The sequence below is a fragment of the Gadus chalcogrammus genome, chromosome 6 (genome assembly GCF_026213295.1).
Source record: "Gadus chalcogrammus isolate NIFS_2021 chromosome 6, NIFS_Gcha_1.0, whole genome shotgun sequence".
NCBI lineage: Eukaryota > Metazoa > Chordata > Actinopteri > Gadiformes > Gadidae > Gadus > Gadus chalcogrammus.
The window spans coordinates 19834834-19853987 of NC_079417.1; the positions used below are offsets into that span (position 1 = coordinate 19834834).

Genomic DNA, 19154 nt, shown 5'->3' on the forward strand with positions numbered 1-19154 from the left:
GATCGGTGCGCATGCGGGTTCCAGCCTCTCTGCCAGCTCATCCACCTGCTCTGAACTCTGTACCCGGAAGCAGAAGTCGCCCCCACAAGGAAGTGATACTGTCTTGTTTTGGTTTTTGCTTCTTGGCTTTTGACGTTTCATGTTTTGCTCGCACACATAAGGACGCGACAGGGGCGTGGGGCAAAATAACGGTGGTACTTAAATCGCAACTTCTAATATGCTGTATGAATTCAGTATATGACAGAGCATATACATATGCAGATACCTGTTGTTGCATCATTTAAAGAGGGACTAAAGCAATTTGACTCAAGTGCTTACCGTGGCATGGTGCTAGAGAGAGCAGACATTGCCAGCGCGGTGGGCTGTTGCAGACCTTGGCATAGTGGGCATATGATATTGCCCTTAAACATGCAATGTGTTTTGTTTTAGGAACTGCAACTGATTTGTCTTTTATATGGTGTGGTATGTAGACCTGGTCGAAAGATCTGCATCAGTGGCGTTATGAAATTACTCTTTCTTGCCTGCCTAAGTCCAAAAACGGGGAACTGCACCACAGCTGAGAGGATAAGGTAATTTACTTTCAGATAAGTGTAGGAAGTATGTAGCCGATACTAGACTGTGACAACCACAATCCTTTAAGAGTACACGGGGAAACTGACCAACGTGTGGCTACAACCCACCAACAAGTGGCCCTGCACAGATAGGACATCAGGGGAACACAAAAGTACAAGTACAGGTTATTTTGATGTTAATAAACAGATGATACCTGTCTAATTGTCTGCTACTTTAACTAACTTTAGTCATATTGCAATTAAGTAATTTGGATTAAAAAAAATAACTGGTTTATTGACGTGCCTACTTAACCTATACGTTTACTGATGTCTGTCATCGCAGGGCTCACGTTGAATCTGCCGGCCACATTTGTGTGCTTCGAGATGCATCAGAATTCAAATCTTCTGCTGAGGTGGCCAAGTTGGTCACTCAGAAACCTCCCTTCGATGGTGCACTGGCCATACATCTGTACAAAGCAGGGAGGCTGCTCTTGGGTAATTCAACTCATTCAATCGTGTTCTCTTTCCAAATCACATTTGTGTTAACGTCATTCCTGTAAACAAGGCACTACATCCGTCCCTCTATTTACCTCTCCCGCTGTATGTTGTGTTGACTTTGACACCAGATGTCCCCGTGCCCTTTGGTGTTGTCTTTGGAGGAACAGATATCAATGAGGATGTGAAAGTGGAGCACAAGCTCGTGGTTATGAAGCAGGTGCTGCTGAAAGCCAGGTGACGTACATGCAAATGACCCTCTTCAATGTATATACATCATTGAGAGATTCACCATCACTGCGACACAATGTACAAGGACAACATATTGTCGTTTTATATAGTAGCTGTTATCTGTTAATACAAGGTATACGTAAGTATCTGAAGGCATATTCATATAAATGTGTGTGTATATATATATATATATATATATATATATATATATATATATGTGTGTAACTGAATTAAGACAGTGAGGCAAGGAAAAAGACAGATTAATGCCAAATCCACAGCAAATTAGAAATAACAGTTCTTCTAATGCAAGTCTTCTAATCCAATTGTATTGAACATTAGATGGTTTGGAGGCATTTTGATGAATTGAGAGTACCCCATTATATCCCAGAGACACCATTCAAAATCCCTTTCTAGATTTGGATTATTGTACCAAATATTTAAGGCTCAATCAATCAATCACCCTGGTTAAACAGCTGTGTATTTTATTCCTCATATATTTTGTGCTGAAAGTTGCTTTATATATTTTTCTGCTGTATTTGCCCATTTAAAGGCGGCAAGAAACACATCTATACACCTGTAGGGGGTGGGAGAACAGGGTGGATCACAGTCTCATGACTTTAGAGCATCTGAATTATAGCTCCTCCTGCTGTTACCAGTTCTCATTATCCTTTTATAGATCTCGATCAGGAAATTGCAACTAACAGGCAGACTAACAGACTGCAATCCCATTGCAAAATGCAATATCTTTCTACTAGGCTTGGCTTGAAATGTTTACATATTTGATTTGCTCTGATTGATTTAGTAATGACGTTATTTGCTCTGAGATCAAATACAAGAGAAGTTCATATTTTGTGTTTCCACTTGGAAATGGATCATTAGATCGTAGTAGAACTGGGCATGTGTGATAATTCCTATTTGTTTTCTTGAATCAGGTTTGCTGTCGCCTTCACTGCCAAGATGAAACAAATGGCGTATGTAGTCCTGGTATGCTTCAACTACTAGCACACATACTTGTCATTCTTGTTATAAGTCAGTGTCATTTTGTTTAGTGGCTAACTAAGCACCTTAGATTAACATAAATAAATAGCAATCAATACTAGTTTGAATCTATTTGGACCTATTTCACGACTTATCATTGTTTGTGTTACCGTAGAGTCTGTGAACACAGTGAAAAAAATGTCTTCTTTAAAACATTGTTTGTTTATATACATATAGTTTATGAGCATGTTGTGTTGGAAATATGGACCCAAACCACTAGACTATCACAAAATACTGCCCCATCACTAAGATAAGATAATAAGGTATTATAACCAACACCACTGTGTTTTTCATTTCTGATTCGATTCCTCTGTCCTCAGCAGGCAGACACAGAGTTCAGGCACTGCCATACTTTTTATTGTGCTGGAAAAAAATACCCATTACAATCCTTCATTGGATTTCCTTATGGAGCAGATCTGACACCTGTGATAACATCCATTCCATTTCCGCCACCTCTTCCGTGATCCACTCGCGGTCGCTCCTTCGGCGTTTAGCAATGACTTCCTCCTATAGTTATCTTCGGGGGTTGATCATTATAAAAATGATAGTGGGCCAGGAACGAGTTCACTTTGTCCCTTGGTGACCGATATTATCTATGGCAAAGGAAAATGTGACTAAAAAGGAATTACATTTTGCCTGTGAATAGTACATGTGTTTCTAATACTCTTGACAATACGCTTCCATGGTCTCCCCAGCGTTCCCCGAGCAGCAAGATCTACGTTCAGCCCCAAGGTAAGCCAAGCCCAGCTGTAAACCTGCTGTCCCTTTGCTGTTGCTAAGCCCTTACTTTTCATTGCCAGGCTTGTGTTAGCTCTTTATGGACATAATGACAGTCTGATTGTTTTGTTTTCCTCTTGTTTACATATTATACAACTATTAACACAGAATTATTGCTATAATTGCTACAGTTGTTTATGCTTTCTTTCCATGCTAGCTGTTCTGTGACGTTATTTGATGTTTTGTTGTGCAGGCATTAGGACTGAGGCCACTGAGAAATTCTCCTGGGGTGAATTCTTGAAGAGCTCAGGTATGACTACAAAGATATATTTGTGTCCCTTCATTAATCAGAAGCTAATCACCAGCTGCTATCTAAACCTGGATTATTATCATTGTCATGAATATCTAGCTATGTATTGTTATGGGTTTTAGGTCATATTTACATTGACCTCTTAGTAAGACCATCAGGGTTTTCTTGTTTTCTTATTCTTATACTTCCTTGATGACATTCAACTGACACCCTCACTCGGTTACTGAGTCTATTAGCCAGCCAAGTACATGGAATATCCAAACAATGTGCACGCCTTATTTTCAACAGCTTAAAATATTGACGTTCAATTGTCTTCCTCAATGTCTGACTCTCTCACAGTTCAAACGTTGTCGGCGGATTCATAGCAACAGTGTTGGAGTCTGTGTAATTCCAAACTTCATACAATATGGAATATGAAAAGCCTTTTCTTGGACCTTCTCGGTATCTCCCCCATAGTTGTTACACAGCAGGGGGCTGTGGTAGTGATGACGATGGGGGAGGGAAGGGAGGCCGGGGGGGAGGAGGTCTCCCTTTCAAGAGTCTTGAAGGCCTGAGTTAAAAAAAGAAAAGTCCCTTATTTCTTAGGTTTGCCATCGTGTGTTTACATTACTGCATAAGTTTAATCAGATTCTGTTTTTTTCATATATAAAATGTCATACCGTTCTACACACTTTACTCTGCTTTCAAGCATTCATTTGCCACACAGCTTTTCTTAGTGAATAGTATTGAATCGAGTATCGATTTTTTAATCTAGTCTTAACCCCCAAGGATCGAATTGAATCGTGAGATACCGAAAGATTCACACCCTTAGTCTTGTCTACAGTCGTCCTGTTCTTAAATAAATATATGATGAGCATCTCGGCACTGTACTGCATTTCCCCACCCCCACCCCTAACTACACATACACCCACACACACATAGGGTAGATTCTGAGCTGTAAATTGGACCTTGTGGGATAATGTCTATCGCCCGCTGGGGGAGACCCATGCCAGGTGATGAATCTCTGTCCGGCATAGGGCCATTCCTCAACATAGCTCTGAATAATCAGTCATACTAATGGCCCCATGTCTATTGTTACACTTTAAATTCAAGTCTCAGTTGCTCTATTTTTTTAAAAAGTGATGAAACCCTGGTTGTGTTTTGTTCATCCTTTTTTCATATCGTTGCGTTGCTGTTTTGAATTTCTCTCAGTAGTTGAATCGAAGAATTTTCTTATGGACAACTATTCTACGAAACGTATGATGCCCGATTCCTACAATAGGAGCATTCGGTTGCACCAAAAGCCTCTGCCTTCCTATCTGTCACGAGAGTCCACTGTATGCAAGTCCATCCTGTTACAAAACGCACGCTTCCTCACACTCGATTCCGCCCTTAACCCTCCTGTTATGTTCGTTTGTCAGGAACAGCAATGGTGTTCCCGGGTCAATTTGACCCGGTGCATATTTATCATCCAAAAGATGTCCTAAACCCAAAAAAATCCTAACAAGCAGTGTGAACATGTCATTACTAACTCCATTAGTAACTATTCTATCAATATTTAGTGCAATAGTGTTCCTTACCTCTAACAGGTAATGGTTCAATTAGGATAATTCAATCGTTTTTTTCATTAAAAAAAAAAGATATTTGTTCAAACTTTTTATTTTTATGTTTCACCACTTTATTACAATTTAGGCCTGAAAGGCGCCTCTAAATTAAATGTATTATTATTATTATTATTATACCTTTCATCCACTGTGATATTAGGGCCTGGGTTATAGAGTAGTGAAAGTTGCTCTACCCACTTGTCCCACACTGTCCTAACAGCTGCCAGCTTGTCTCTCTCCCGTCTACCAGCCTTTGTCTCTCGATTATCAAATCTGATTACTCTGGAGAATATGTGAAAAGTCTCCAGAGACATTGTGGCTCGAAATATAGCCCTGCCTGTCTCTGCATCCCACAGACTGGCTGTCGATTCATCCTTGGACTTATAGACCCCAGCCAGGATGAGGAGCCCCAAATACGCATCTAAAAGTTTTTTGTCCAGCTCCTTCCACTTCTCCCCAAAAACACGTCTCCCTCATAGATTAGTCATTTCCAGAATGATTTTCTGTATTGAATTTGGCATGACCAGCTCAAAAGTTGCCTTGATGTCAGTCACACGCGTCACTGCCATCCTAGTGGGCCCTGGCACTGTCTTTATTATATTTTCTGCAGACAGTTTCGCCTGACTCATATTTGGGGATGAAGACCACTGTATTTCACCATGTTTTGACATGAATGTCTTGCTAGGAGGAATAGGAATAGCAATTCCCTCATCTGGTTCAAAATCAGATTCATTAGAATCTGATTTTTTAGCTCAAGATCGTCTTCGTCTTCAGACACATCCTCCTCTATTTCACTGTCATGATCAGTGATGAAGTCCCGAGCCTCCTGGACTGTCATCCATTTGCTTCTGCTGCTCATTTTGTAAAGGTCTGCCTGACAGAGTGTAATGTTGGTAGGACTCCCATGCAGAGAATATTTGATATGTTTTGACCCTCCCCTGTTGAGTGTCCACTTGTTGATATGTCTCACAGTTGTAAAGAAAGAATTAGTCTGACATTTCTGACACCCTTTTACCTCCAGTTTTACTGCTGGGTCAAATTGACCCGAACAGTATCTCTGTGATATAAACATGCAGGGGGTGGTTGCAAATATGTGAGATGAACTATTTTCATAGTATATGTTGATTACACTAATTAAGGCAAGCAGAAGAAGTTTCATACTGAAAAAATACTTGTAACTATTTTTCCTAGATCTTCAAACTTTAAAACGGGTCAATTTGACCCGGAACATAACAGGAGGGTTAAGTGCCTCCAACCCGATATGAAAGCAAAGGGACTGGTGGCCCTCCGTGCTCTGGTGCTCCGACCATGCGGAGACACACAGCACATCTTCTCGGCGATAGAAGTGAGCTTTTGTATCTTCTTGTTGCTGTTAAGTACAGCAGGGGTTATGAGAAGGGCACACAAATGCATAGATATTTAGTAATCCTAAACTATACAGATATAATACACAGATACAGATATAATGAAAATATTGCATAAATATCTACCCCTATTAGCTATCTATTACATGTTGCCAAAGTGACCATTACAATTTGTTTGATAATTGAGGACATCTTAGTCAGGGCTGCCTACAGGTAGACTGCGGACGTTGGTACTGGAACCCAGAGCCTTCGGCAGGGAATCAAAAAGCCCTAACCACTAGACTATCCTTCACCTATAAGTGAAATCTACACGTGGTTATCTTCAACAAAGCACATGCATTCACCGAATCTAAATGTGATGTTTTCAATGTTGTCATGTTCTCCTCTGTCTGTGTTGCATTGAAATCCCGCCAGAGCATGTAAACAAACGTATGAACACACCAGCATGCAGCATCTCACTGATACACCAACAGGGGGTCTATACAGATCACAGTGTCCTTCTGAAAATCAAAGCTGAATCCTCAAATATGTGTTTTGCATACTACCCTCTGAACCGCGAAAAAAAAGAAGTTATTTCCCATGCTGTGAAAGATGAATTGTTTTTGTTGCGGTGGTTTTTTGTCTTCTTTGAGCGCCCTAGTCTACCGCCCGCTAAGAGAGGTCTTTGCCCTTGTGTGCTTTTTTGACGTGTTAACTATTATTTTCAGACTTGTTCTGAGGTAGTGTCAACATTGTGTTTACCTTTGTCTGTGTGAAAGTCAGTGACTGGATAACTCTGTCAACTATGAGACCCTTTTATTTTGAAAATCCCTCGCTGTGTTTCCCTCCACCTCACTGTCATCCAAAGATACCTTTTAATAGCATTTAAAGAGCCTACCTTATCCACCTGATCTGGACTTATGTGTCAGCAGGGGATTCAGACCAATGCACACTAAGAATGCCACTCTACTGGACTTGCACTGTGCACATGTTATCTAGCGTTAATTCTAAGTATCGGTTTCGATTTCTCTGTTTATCAAAACACATGCCATTGTAGTTGATTACAGGTGCTTCCCCAGCCTAGCAACCTTGCGTGCCTCAAACCTATTTCATTCTATCAGGGTCAAAGTCAAACATCAGGGATCAAAGAGGGATTTAGTCACACAGAGTCCTGTTCTTTTCGTCAGCACAGTGGCCTAGCTTCTTATAGTAACTGTTAACTAATCTCACCGTTTCAAATCCACGGCACAATAGGCACGCAGTGTCAGGAGCACTGCATGAAACATGATCTCATTGCTACCCATCACCTTCGTCTGTGTACAAACGCTGCATTTAAAGAAGGTTAAAAGAGTCAAGTACACAGCCAAGTTCACACCCAAACTTCAGTCTTCTGCTACTTTTGATTTGAGCAGTCGTTAATGATGTCTGATACCATCCTCTTTATGCCCTGTCCTGGAGGAATTTCATTAAAGTCTAAGTCAGTGCCGGTCACTAACAAGTAGTTCTTAGCTTCCCATCGGGAGGTCTTCCTGCAGTTAACTACCTTTTAATGCCATACTCTAGAATTATGTTGAGCCCGGGTCAATTCAAAGTGCGTTGAAAGACTGGAGGTTCCAGCAGGTCTGATTTGGACGAGGGTCCATAGCGGACGATGTCATCACAGCATGGTTAGTTATTGGGGTCAGGTTTCAGCTCCTTTCTGTCACTGCCTGAATGTTCGGGTGTGCCTCCGTGTTTTTTTGCCCCCTTATGGTGAGGAGTGCTGTACCTCTGCCAGTCCCCACACACTAATCTCCAGAACGAGCATGAAAGGCTTTAATCTTTGAAGAGGGCTGATCTGGTGTTGGCTGGCACGCGGCCAGCTTCCCCGAAACATGTTGATGTTGTTAGCGTGCTATTACAGTCATTTTTAATCTCAGGCTGTTGACTGAGAAAATTGTCGGCCCGGCTGTTTAGGGCCGGCTAGCATGGCAGCATGGCTGATTAGTCTGCAACCTTGCAGTGCTCCTACCAGCCAGCCCGTCCGGTGGGTGTGGGGGCCGCTACGATCAGAATTATGGAGGAACATTAGTCATCGCCGTTGTGTCTTCCGTGTGACCTTGCATGATGTATTGCTTTCATTATGGCCGGTTGTCGTTTGGATGTTCATTATTCGGTTTCTGTGACACCGTGGTACTGTTCTGCCTCCCACTGCCCTCCCCACCCACTTCATTCACAAACGCTCATGCAAACGTGCACGCGCGCAACGTCCACGCTACCATTTCAGGTTTGAGCGGCGCCCGTGCGGAGCAGCATCGCATCTTCCTGTTGGTCTGTGGACTGAGGAGGGTGAAGGACCCTCTCTACCTGGCGGAGGTGTTCACAGGTACGCCAGGCTGCTCGCTGCACCACAAGCGATCCACTGCATGGAACAATGCTAAGACCCTCCGCAGGAACCGAACGTGAGTCTGTGGAGAGGAGGCCTGATGCGTTTTCCTGGCATCGCTTTAGATCCACTCAAGCCTTAAGTGGATGAGGTAAATCCCAAGATATACAAAGCTGTTTGTGCGGCTTTGCTGCCCCGTCGGGGTGTTGAGTGAGAGTGAAATGGCGACTTGTGGCGCTGCAGGGCCACACGTTATCTGATGAAAAGCACCAAAAAAAACAATGTTCAAATAGCTTTCTGTCCCTGTTTACCCTGCTAGGGACACCGTGGGGCAGTTTAGGTGCAGAGAGCTTTTCTCTGCACCAATTCAATTGAGAACACTATTGGCTTTTCTCTGAATGATTAAGCTTGTACGATGACTTCTTCTGTGAAAACAACAACGAGAGACCTGTCTACATTCTCCTACCAATTTAGTTTTGCAATTCTCAAAACCAGAAAAAACATTGGGCCGTTTGATATTTGAATTCGGGCCTAATTGATTCTTCTTCCTCTGTCGGTTTGCTTCCTTTGTTTCCCAGAATGGCACCGTGAGGATCCTCTCAATGTCCTGGTTATAATCGGACCTGAGGTGAGTGCGAGGTCGGGATAACGTCAGTCTGTTTACATGCACTACGGCCTATTTTAAGCCCACACGGGCGCCCGACAGACCGGCAAAGGAACACACCAGCATCACTGCGCCTTGCCAATTGAATTAAGCAGCCTGGGCATCCCGATAAAAGGGCCCCTCGGACCTGCATCTGTCTTCAATATCGCGCCCTGTCGTCACGGTTTGAGCACTGTGAGGAAGTTACACACTAACATGCCGTGGGAATACCGACGGTGGCCTCTAATTGGATATATTAGGCACCGGCATTAACTGTTGAGCTGGAATTATGGTCGACATTGAGCTGGAAGTCTGCTGCACGCTGTGGGGAGGGGAGGGCAGACTGCAGATGAGGGGCAGCGGTCGGTCTGTCTGTCTGCAGGGAGCCGGTCAGACGGCAGCAGGCGGGGGAGCTGTTGGACAGTACAGCACTAAGGAAGGCCCCAGCCATGAGTGACTCGGATAACGCTTTCCCCCATCCTGCTGTTGAACGCAACGGCTCGGCAATGTTGTACATTTAAACATACAAATATGGATGGATTAAAGACCAGTGGATTGAACTGTTGACCTTCCTGGTGGTTCTGCAGAGCGAGGTTATATACTTATCCCCAAACCCTTTTTCAACTTCTGGTTTCTTCCCCCGGTTTGATTGAGTTGTAGGGATTTATTTCCCGACTTAATTTGACTTTCTTCTAAAACTTGCCTTGCTATGACACCAAAGTATCTTAGAGCCTTTTCTCTTCTTCAAACAGCGGTGTCAGACTAAAGGTATGTTCTGTTTCATCTCTCCAACATCTTGATCACGGCCGGCCTGAGACACGCTACGTCCTGCTATCTCCTTTTGTAGATAGCAGCTGCTTTACCCTCCGCTGTGCTTTGTGCCATTGTGATTACAGGCTTCTGTGGAAGCTGAGAAATGTGATATTTTAAGGAATATAATTAATGTTGACATTAACGAACATCTCGCAACCTTAAATCAGAAAGTCTTTGTACTTTCATTGATTATAAAAAGGAAAATGTATCCAAGCCCAAATGACTTCATTAATAACGAATGAGAACACTTGACATTTCAAATTGGAAGATGAACATTCCAATAAAAGCAATTTCTTAATAATAATTCATTATAAATTCTAACATCATCCATGGATGGGTGAGGTTTTTACAATGCTGCTGTAAAACCAGAATGACCTAACTGTTGTCCGACTTTGATGCCACCTTTTCTATATAAAACACTAACTTCATCTACTACCACCTACCCACCAATAGACACAGCCTGCCTGCCAGCATCTTTGACCTAAATTGCTCTGCGAGGGCCTTGCTTTCGGCAGGCTAATGCAGGCAAATCCCACATAGCAATTAATCAGCTTGGCCTCCCACCCACCCACCCAGCCTCCCCTGACCCCAATCTCCAAACATGCAAGATTTCCGCCCAATGTTGGGTGGTGATTTGAAAATGATTGAGACAGTGTTTACCCCCTGCTTCTGATTAGGTCGTTGCGGGCCAAGCTTGTGTGCCTAATTAAGGAATTGTTTGACTACTTTTTTTCGTTCTGCCTTTGTGTTTTCCGCAGATTGATTCTGCGCTCACAGAGGAGGTGGAGGCCGTTGCTCAAAGGTAAGGCCTCGCTGTTGTTGGTTTGCGCTGCGCACACGGCACCAGACTCTGGATCCGTCGTGCTGATTGGCAAGCCGTTGCTCGCTTGCGAATGACTATTGCATAGATTTATCTACTAGCCCCCCCGTCCCTATTTATCCTGTGTGTCCCTAAACATAAACAAACATAGATTGCATCTGCCATAATGTGAATCAAATTGAAATCTGCTTGAAGATCCTCCTGGTATCTTCTTATTCTGGCAAAGCTGTTTTCTTTGCAGCCTCTGCCCCCCTTCTACTCTCAACTTTGTGGAGACAGGAAGCTGTTCTCTCTGGTCTCAGCTTACAGAGCTTGTACCTGCACTCTGAGTGCATGTCTCACACACACTGCCCCCGAGCCTGTCACCACTGCTCTGCCTCATTCACGCTCCCGTGAGCCTCCCGCGAGGCTCCAGTGATTCAGGCTGTTATGAGCCCCCCGCCCACCCATACCCTACTTCCACGTTTTTGGCAGGCGGGCCGGGGTCTTCCTGGCCCAGGGGAGGAGCCAGCGGGAACTGCATGCGGTGGTGCGGAGGTGCTTCGCCGTGGTCAACAGCTCCATCTCGGAGGGCATGTCGGCGGCCATCTTGGAGGTATACCTGATACCACCACCCCAGTTTATCAGTATCATTAGCAGTGGAGGACGTTATTAATTAGCTAACAATGAATGAATATTTAAAGCTGTTTCAAGTGAGAACCGATGTCTTTCCTCACCTAGTGCATGCTCACGTGCCAGATCCTTCTCTGTCTACTTGGGTGTGTTCAATTTATCCAAATGAAGGGCTTGCCTCCGAACTTTCCCTCCCTCTCAGTGAGTGAACTCATAATCCAGCTAATCTCTTTTAAAACTGTAGATTAGGACAATCCACAGAGGGTTTACACTCTGTTTAAGAAGTTTCACTCAACAGCCTGCTGGGGAGATTGGAACTAAAAGAGACGCATAATTCCCAGAGAGCGAGCCAAGTCACCGCCGGGCTGAGAAGCCTGGCTGCACATCTGCTCGGGCTTAATCAGGCCTCGTTCCCATCAAGGTAGCGCCCCGAAAGTATTTACGAGGAGGTGACTAGCCTTGATTAACTATTCGTCAAGCGCTGAATGAATAGCCTGGGAACAGTAATAGCAGGGCGAGAATTAAAAAATGCTGCCTCTATATTTAATCAATGTCCGATCCACATCAATCCTACACCAATGTTTGGCCCTTTTCCGATGATATGCTGCATCGGATAGATTTTATCGCCTGCATTCCTTCTAATTTCTTAGCGAGCATCTGACATCATGCAGAATGAGAATTATTCAGATCAGGTTCAGGTCCAATTTCATGCGTGAGCTTAGATCCAACACGTATTTGACCCCTGTCCGTGCGACCGTACGAACCTTCAGAAAGAAATCCGAAGCGAGCATGGACGCATTCGATGTGAACCTCTGAGCCACGTGTCTCCCTTCCCCCGGCAGGCCATGCATCTGGAGGTGCCTGTGGTGGCCAGGGACATCCCGGGCAACGCTGCGGTCGTCCAGCACGAGGTCACCGGCCTGCTGTACTCCAGCCCGCAGGTACAGACCTCCAACACATTCACTAAGCCCTGATGAGCTGCGACACAGAGGCCACTGTAAAGCCCAGCAGAGCAGAGCCTACCGACATGAGTCGGACTGCAGAGCAACATGCAGCTACGGAGCACCTTCCTCCCACTGATTCCAAGAGCAGCACTTGCACCAGAAGTTGTCCCAGAAAAAACATTTGTGCTGCTATTGAGAAAACTTGAAGCCGCTTTGACAATCTTCTTTAAATTTCCCATCGTTAGGCTGATCTATATGGGCAACATACAACAAAGGGGCTACTGATGTCTCTGCAGTGGGGGTGATTAGATATGAATCAGAGGGCCTTCTGGGACAGACTATAAGGTGTCAGCCCAAAACGCCACACTGATGCAACGCTCAGCAGCGAGCAGGCAAGGGGTACAATGATACGCCCGGGGAGGGGGGAATGGGGGGGGGGGGGAGAAACAGATCTTGTTTGGGAGCATAACAACGACCAGGACTCACTTTCTCAGTCTCGACGCCACAGTCGTGACAGAAGAAGATGGGGCGCTCTCTCTGCGGCAGGGGGGTCAATTGAGTGCTCAGAAAAGGGCTGAAGAAAAAGCATTGCTTGGATGAACGTCTCACAGACTCTGGAGTTCAGATCAACATTGACCTCGGCTGAGAAAGTATGGATGAGCGTTGAGTGAGGCACTCATCTAGTGTTACTTTTCAAACCCCTCCTTGAAAGGACGTTGTCTTATGGAGTGATTTGGCCGGTAGGTCAGCTGCTCTCAACCGTAGAAGAGGCAGAGAGAGCGGCGGGAGTCCAGTGAGGGACGTGGTACACAGAGGGTGTAGTGATTAGACTCACATTGCCTCGTGAGCACGTAACCCGCACTGTAATCCTGTTGCTGAGGATTTACGGAGCTCAGGTCACTCTAGACTAGAGCACTCCATGAGAGAGCCTCTTGCAAACACAGGAGGGCTGCTTGCAATGGCCTTCTGGTCTGGCTGCGGGCGAGGCTTTAAGGGCCTGCTGACTCACCCTGCAGCAGTGAAGGCCGTAGGCAATCTGCAGAGCCCGTGCCATGCTACATTCCTCGGCTACCTTGGTGGTTTCTCTAAGCTTCCTGGCCCGGAGTGATGCAAAACTTCAGAGGCCCAGAGGGGGGCCTCTCGCTAGATCTTATTTATCACACAGGGGACGGCATCAACATTCACTAGGCCTTTGCTCTATCACCACACACACAGACACACACACACACTCACAGACAGACACACATACACGCACACACACACCCATCTTGATTCCTCACTCCTGCTTCTCAGCTGGTGCGATGGAGGGTTTGTTTACCAGACGCCGTCACTCTGGCGAAGTTTGCCTGCCATCGTGTGCCAACGAGAGATGGCAGCTCTCGGGTTGGACCGCCAAAGACGGTTGGACGGCCGTGCGGCTGGGTTGATGTCCCCGACAGATGTCCCCGCCAATTAAGAGACGTCCCCACCCCCTTCACGTTGTTTATATAGCCGTAAATCTTTATAGTCTACTACTATAATCTTTAGTCTCAGTCGCGATGCCATGTGTATGATTGTACATAGGGGTTTTATTCTATATTTATACAGCGAGGAGGAGAGTGGGAGCAGGCGGGGGGGGGGGGGGGTTGGGCGAGCGTGAGATGAAAGCCTGTATGCAGCGAAACTGATCTATATCCCTCGCTTTGCCTCCGTCCCTGCCAGGAGTTTGTTTGCCAATCGCAGAGGCTTCTGTCGGACGGGGAGCTGAGGGAGAGGCTGGTGAGGACGGCCAAGCTGTACGTAGAGCAGCAGCACAGCGTGGAGCGGGAGAGGGAGACCTACCACCGCCTGGTCCAGAGCCTGCAGTGAGACCACAACCTTCTCAGGAAGCCAGACCCACCAAAACGTATGGAACTCAGAAGGGTTTTTTCGTAATAGCCCACTCAGGATTCACCGAGTGCCTTTCTATGGAAAACATGTTTACGCAAAGTCGACGCAAAGACATTAGCTTTAAAAGAAGGATGTTTCACGTTTCTGGTTCCAATAAGCAATGTTATTAAATGTCTGAGAGAATTCAGGAAATATAAAAAATATACAATATGTATCATGTGTCTGTAGAGCATATCTCCAACAAAGTCTTAATAATGCTGGTATTTTTAAACCAAAGAGTTGAAGTGGGTGCAATGCAATTATTCATTTTTTGGTCAATCTATTTTGGGTAAAACATTTTATGCCAATAAATCTTTAAACAATATGCATTAAAAGTGACTTTACTCTTCTAAATTGTATGTGTATGGGTAATTCATTTGTTCATGGGATTTCAAATATTCTGATGTTATTGTTTGTTGAATAATTAATTCTCCAGTTCTCTAGTTTAAAGTAAGCGTATTGCAAACTTTTTTTACTTTTCCATTTTCAGTACTGCATGTGACGTAAAACTCCATCGCTAGAACACACTTAGACTGAGAATGTCCGACAATACGTCTACCATCCCGGTTTCTACGGCGACTACATCCATTTTTCATGAAGTGCATCTGTTCGGTTGAGTCACACGGCCACACTACAGTCAAAGCCCTGGGTGAAAACACAATTTGGTGTTCAGGGTAGAGGGTCGGGAAGGTGCATGTAATTTATTGTCACAGACGTTGGTTGTGGCTGCAAGCAAACATGAAACAAATGCTCGCAAACGGAAGCCCAAGATGTCTCTGGTCAACCATCACCTGTCCAACAACAACAGGAGCACGTCGGAGATGCACACATTCATGTCCACATTGTGTTTACTGACTGAAGATTTCAATATTACAGTTGTAATGAGATTTGTTTTACACATTGCCAATTCATTGACAGTTTCCCCTTTTCAGAGCATTTTAATGTGGGTTTGAAAGATAAGCTCAACGAATATATATATATATACTATATGTGAGACAGTGAGTAAAGACCGTATGTTAATAACACTGTACTGAAACACGATGTACTTCCAGCAGTCCTTGGAACAATAACTTCACAGAAACACAACTAAATTGCTGTGCTATTTGTTGCATAGAAAATAGAGCTAAAGGCAATATTTAAGATAATACATTTTTTAATGTAAAAGAAACCAGACAGGGTTTATACACAGATCAACTCAAATGTACAATGAAAGTTGGAGACCTGGAACGAATAAGACAAAAAAACTCTCATAGACCTCCATTCACATGGGAGATCAGAAAAGTTCCGGATAAGTGGTACATCACATATTTTAATAACTTTGAAATCCAAACCATTGCTTATTAGGTGCTGTGGTGTCATACCAGCACATCAGTGCAAAACTGTACAGCACAATTGTTCAACATGCAGTGTGGTCATGTGGTGCCTTGCAATGTGCACATAAAAAGTTCCACAAGCCTAGCAGTCCGGAGAGTACAAACACGGGCCCGGTTGACAGTATTCACAATGATAAACAGTGCATTTACAGTGGATAAAGGCCTTGGTAGGTAATGCAATTAGGCCCATGTGCCTTGCGACATCACCATTTTCAACAACAAAGCAAAGGCATTGAGGTGATCAAAGCCGCATTTCCTCCAGGTGCATACGAGAGGTCTGAGGGTCTTTATTGGTCATCACAGCTGGTCCTCAGGCTCTGTGACCGGCCCTTGGGGATGCTGCTTGTCGTGGCTGCTCTCCTTCCCCACCCAGTGGATGCCCTGGTGGCCGTTCTGCTGAGGCGAGTGCTGGCGCTCTAGCGTGGAGAAGGTGGTGAACTGGACCCTCTTCCTCTTGCTGGTGGGCGAGTGCAGGGAATCGCCCCCAAGGTGCTTGCTCCGCATTGGCCCCCCGCACCCAGGCGGAGGGGAGTCTGTGAGCGAGGCCAGGCAGCTGGGCCGTCTGGACAGGGAGGCCGTCTTGTCTGGCCCGATGTCCATCACCGTGGTGGCGGTGTGGTTGTCCTGCTGCAAGGGGCTGCCCGGCACGCTCATCACCAGCTCGGCGTCGGTTCCCAGCCACACCCAGTCGTGCCGGTGGCCCGTGGGCTCCGGGCCGTGGGAGGGTGGCTTCTTGTGCCTGAACTTCACCACGTATGAGACGCAGTTCCCCAGAAACACCAGGATGGCCAAGCAGAAGACCCCCAGCAGGGCATACATGCCGATCTCCAGGTCTGTGAGCGGCCTGTTGACCAGGACCTCCTCCCCGCCTATCTCCACCCCGGGCCCCTGCCCGGGGGCCCCCGCTTGGAGAGTGAAACTGTTGTAGTTGACCAGGTTCCCCGGGGCTTTCACCGTGCTGCCCAGGCCCACGGCCCCCGTGTCCTCGGCCTGGACGTCGGCCTTGCGACCGGGGCTGCTCACCACGCTAACTGGGCTGACAGGACCACCGGGACCCCCGGGGCTCTTTGGTCCGCTGGTCTTCCCCACGCCGCCCAAACTACCGCTGGTGATGATGGTGCGCTCGGCGGGTCTGACGGTGGTCACTTTCTGCTTGGCTCGTTCCTTGCGGCCTGATACTGTGTTGCCGGCGGTTGGGGAGTCCTGGGACGGCGGCTGCCGCTTCCAGTCACTGTTGAGCTCCTCCCCGTCGCTGCCGTAGTCACTGCCTCCGACCTCACCTCCGTCCCCACCTCCGTCTCCACCGCGGCTGCTGCTGCCGTTGCCGCCGGCGCTGGTGCTCTCCGGCTGAAGGCCTCCGGCCTGGAACTTGACCCTGAGGCTGCCCTTGCCCAAGGCGATGATGCTCTTCCTCTTTGACTTCTGGCAGGCCTCGCAGATTGACATCTCGACCTTGACCAGCAGCCCCTGACCCTCCCCCTCCGCCACCACGACCGGAGGAGAGCCCTGCACCGACGCCACCCCCGCGTTCAGGGAGCTGACGGTCAGCAGGTAGGAGGCGGCGTCGTAGATGTCCAGGGGAGTCTGGGAGCCGTCGCTGAACTGCAGCCAGGTACTGACCAACGCTTCCTGGATCAACACACAGGAGAACAGAGCACTCAGTGAAGAGCAGACACGTTGATCAATGTATATTAATGTATGCTTTTCGTTGCACACTTTCATCGGAAGAAATCTTTGCAAAGGGGGATTCAAACCCCTAACCCTGGCAGTTCTAATATCGTGCTTTGCTAGTTGAGCTGGACAGGAACAGCCATCTTGCTGTCTATGTGTTTGGTCATCTTCAGAGCTACTTGCCACTAGTTTGATGTGAGACATGCAGAATAACGGGGGTTGGATGGTACCTGCTTTGGGCTCTGCAGAAGCTCCTGGCTGGTGGTGGTGGCCAGGATGGCTCTGTTGCTCCCCTGACTGAGCTGCAGGGCCATGGACAGACCCGCCACCATCTGGACCCCCAGCTCCGTGAGGCTCACTTTGTCGTCCACCACCGTGATAGTCTGCTTTGCCAGTATTGCGTCTGTGAGCGGAGAAATTACCTGTTTGGAAACATAATGGAAAAAGTGTCAGGCCTGTGTGTCATTTTAGATCGAGATTTGCAGTCTTGAACACAGTATTTGTGCACAGGTTGAATAAACTGTAACCCACTGAATACGATGCATGTTGAGATTGACCAGCATAAATCCATCTAGGTAACGTAGCTAGTGTATCCTCGCAAACATATAAATATAGTCATCACTTAACGTTGCATCAGTACCAGTACTTACCTGATGAGGCTTCCTGAGCTTCCTAAGCTAACTCCGTACTAACGTTGTTGAAATGGAGATAAATGAACGCTGGTACGGTGCCATTAGAAGGGGTGATATTATGCCGCCAGGTGTGATTAGCCATTACAAGCCGAAAATCTGCCCTTCCCTGCGCCTTAGTGACGTAACAAGTGGTAGTGTCCACCTATATGTATGCTGGATGCTCAGTCTGCCAGCCTGAGCAGTGTACTTTAGTAAATGTTGCTACAGTAAATACATCTTGGTAGACCCTGCTGCTTGGTATACTTGTGATGACACTAAAACAAAGGGAAATGGCAGATAATGGCTTATAACACCCACACCTGGTGGTCTAACCTAGCCCTTTACACCACCGGCCCGGTGATCCGGGCTTACCTGGACGGAGGTGGTCCCGAGGTCTCGTCCCGACAGCACCCTGCCGGCCTGCAGACGCGCCACGCGGGGGTCCTCCACCTTCAGGAAGTAGCGCACCAGCCGTGTGACGTCCACCTGCCAGTCGGAGCCCAAGAAGTAGGCCTTGGGGTCGCGGGGGTCCTCCTGCTCGGCCGTGAAGTGGGTGAGCACCCGCACCAGGGCGTGCTGGAACTGCAGCATGCAGCCTTTACCCTTCCTGTCCTCCTCCTCGCTGCTCCAGCCGGGCCTGGGGGGGAGAGAGGAGCCTGGAGGTTACTGGGGGGAGAGAGGAACCTATGGGTTACTGGGTGGAGAGGAGCCTGGGGAGGAGAGAAGCCTGGAGGTTACTGGGGGGAGAGAGGAACCTATGGGTTACTGGGTGGAGAGGAGCCTGGGGAGGAGAGAGGAGCCTGGGGTTACTGGGGGGAGAGAGGAACCTATGGGTTACTGGGTGGAGAGGAGCCTGGGGAGGAGAGAGGAGCCTGGGGTTACTGGGGGGAGAGAGGAACCTATGGGTTACTGGGTGGAGAGGAGCCTGGGGAGGAGAGAGGAGCCTGGGGTTACTGGGGGGAGAGAGGAACCTATGGGTTACTGGGTGGAGAGGAGCCTGGGGAGGAGAGAGGAGCCTGGTGGTTACTGGGAGGAGAGGAGCCTGGAGGTTACTGGGTGGAGAGGA

The 19154-nt window shown here is 46.9% G+C and overlaps 2 protein-coding genes across 5 annotated transcripts in view; one reads left to right on the forward strand and one right to left on the reverse strand.

The window, feature by feature from the left end:
• The first annotated feature begins 86 nt into the window (after positions 1-86).
• LOC130384444 (glycosyltransferase 1 domain-containing protein 1-like) lies at positions 87-14736 on the forward strand. 4 transcript variants are annotated; one of them, XM_056592629.1, is made up of 13 exons: positions 88-194; positions 471-569; positions 895-1046; positions 1178-1283; positions 2210-2261; positions 3011-3047; positions 3286-3342; positions 8535-8633; positions 9212-9261; positions 10848-10891; positions 11384-11504; positions 12364-12462; positions 14167-14736. In XM_056592629.1, exons 2-13 carry the CDS (start codon positions 502-504, stop codon positions 14311-14313), a joined length of 1032 nt encoding a protein of 343 aa, XP_056448604.1. In that variant the 5' UTR covers positions 88-194; positions 471-501; the 3' UTR covers positions 14314-14736. The 4 variants fall into 4 exon arrangements, with proteins under 4 accessions (XP_056448607.1, XP_056448604.1, XP_056448605.1 ...); XM_056592630.1 differs by having other exon boundaries at positions 88-191; XM_056592632.1 differs by having other exon boundaries at positions 87-569; positions 10867-10891; positions 14167-14312.
• Positions 14737-15546: 810 nt separating this feature from the next.
• Positions 15547-19154, reverse strand: part of LOC130384438 (transmembrane protein 132C-like) — a 35241-nt gene continuing 31633 nt past the window's right edge. Inside the window, exons 7-9 of the mRNA XM_056592623.1 lie at positions 18461-18725; positions 17648-17839; positions 15547-17375 (exon numbers count right to left, since the gene is read on the reverse strand). Of these exons, the coding sequence (XP_056448598.1) occupies positions 16044-17375; positions 17648-17839; positions 18461-18725 (1789 nt within the window). The 3' untranslated portion in view covers positions 15547-16043. The remainder of the gene's footprint in view (positions 17376-17647; positions 17840-18460; positions 18726-19154) is intronic.

Coding starts and splice junctions, on each gene's coding strand:
- LOC130384444 (XM_056592629.1), top strand. CDS start 502: ATGAAATTACTCTTTCTTGCCTGCCTAAGTCCAAAAACGGGGAACTGC. Junction 3,048..3,285: donor GATCTACGTTCAGCCCCAAG/GTAAGCCAAGCC, acceptor TTTGTTGTGCAG/GCATTAGGACTGAGGCCACT. Junction 8,634..9,211: donor CCTGGCGGAGGTGTTCACAG/GTACGCCAGGCT, acceptor TTTGTTTCCCAG/AATGGCACCGTGAGGATCCT.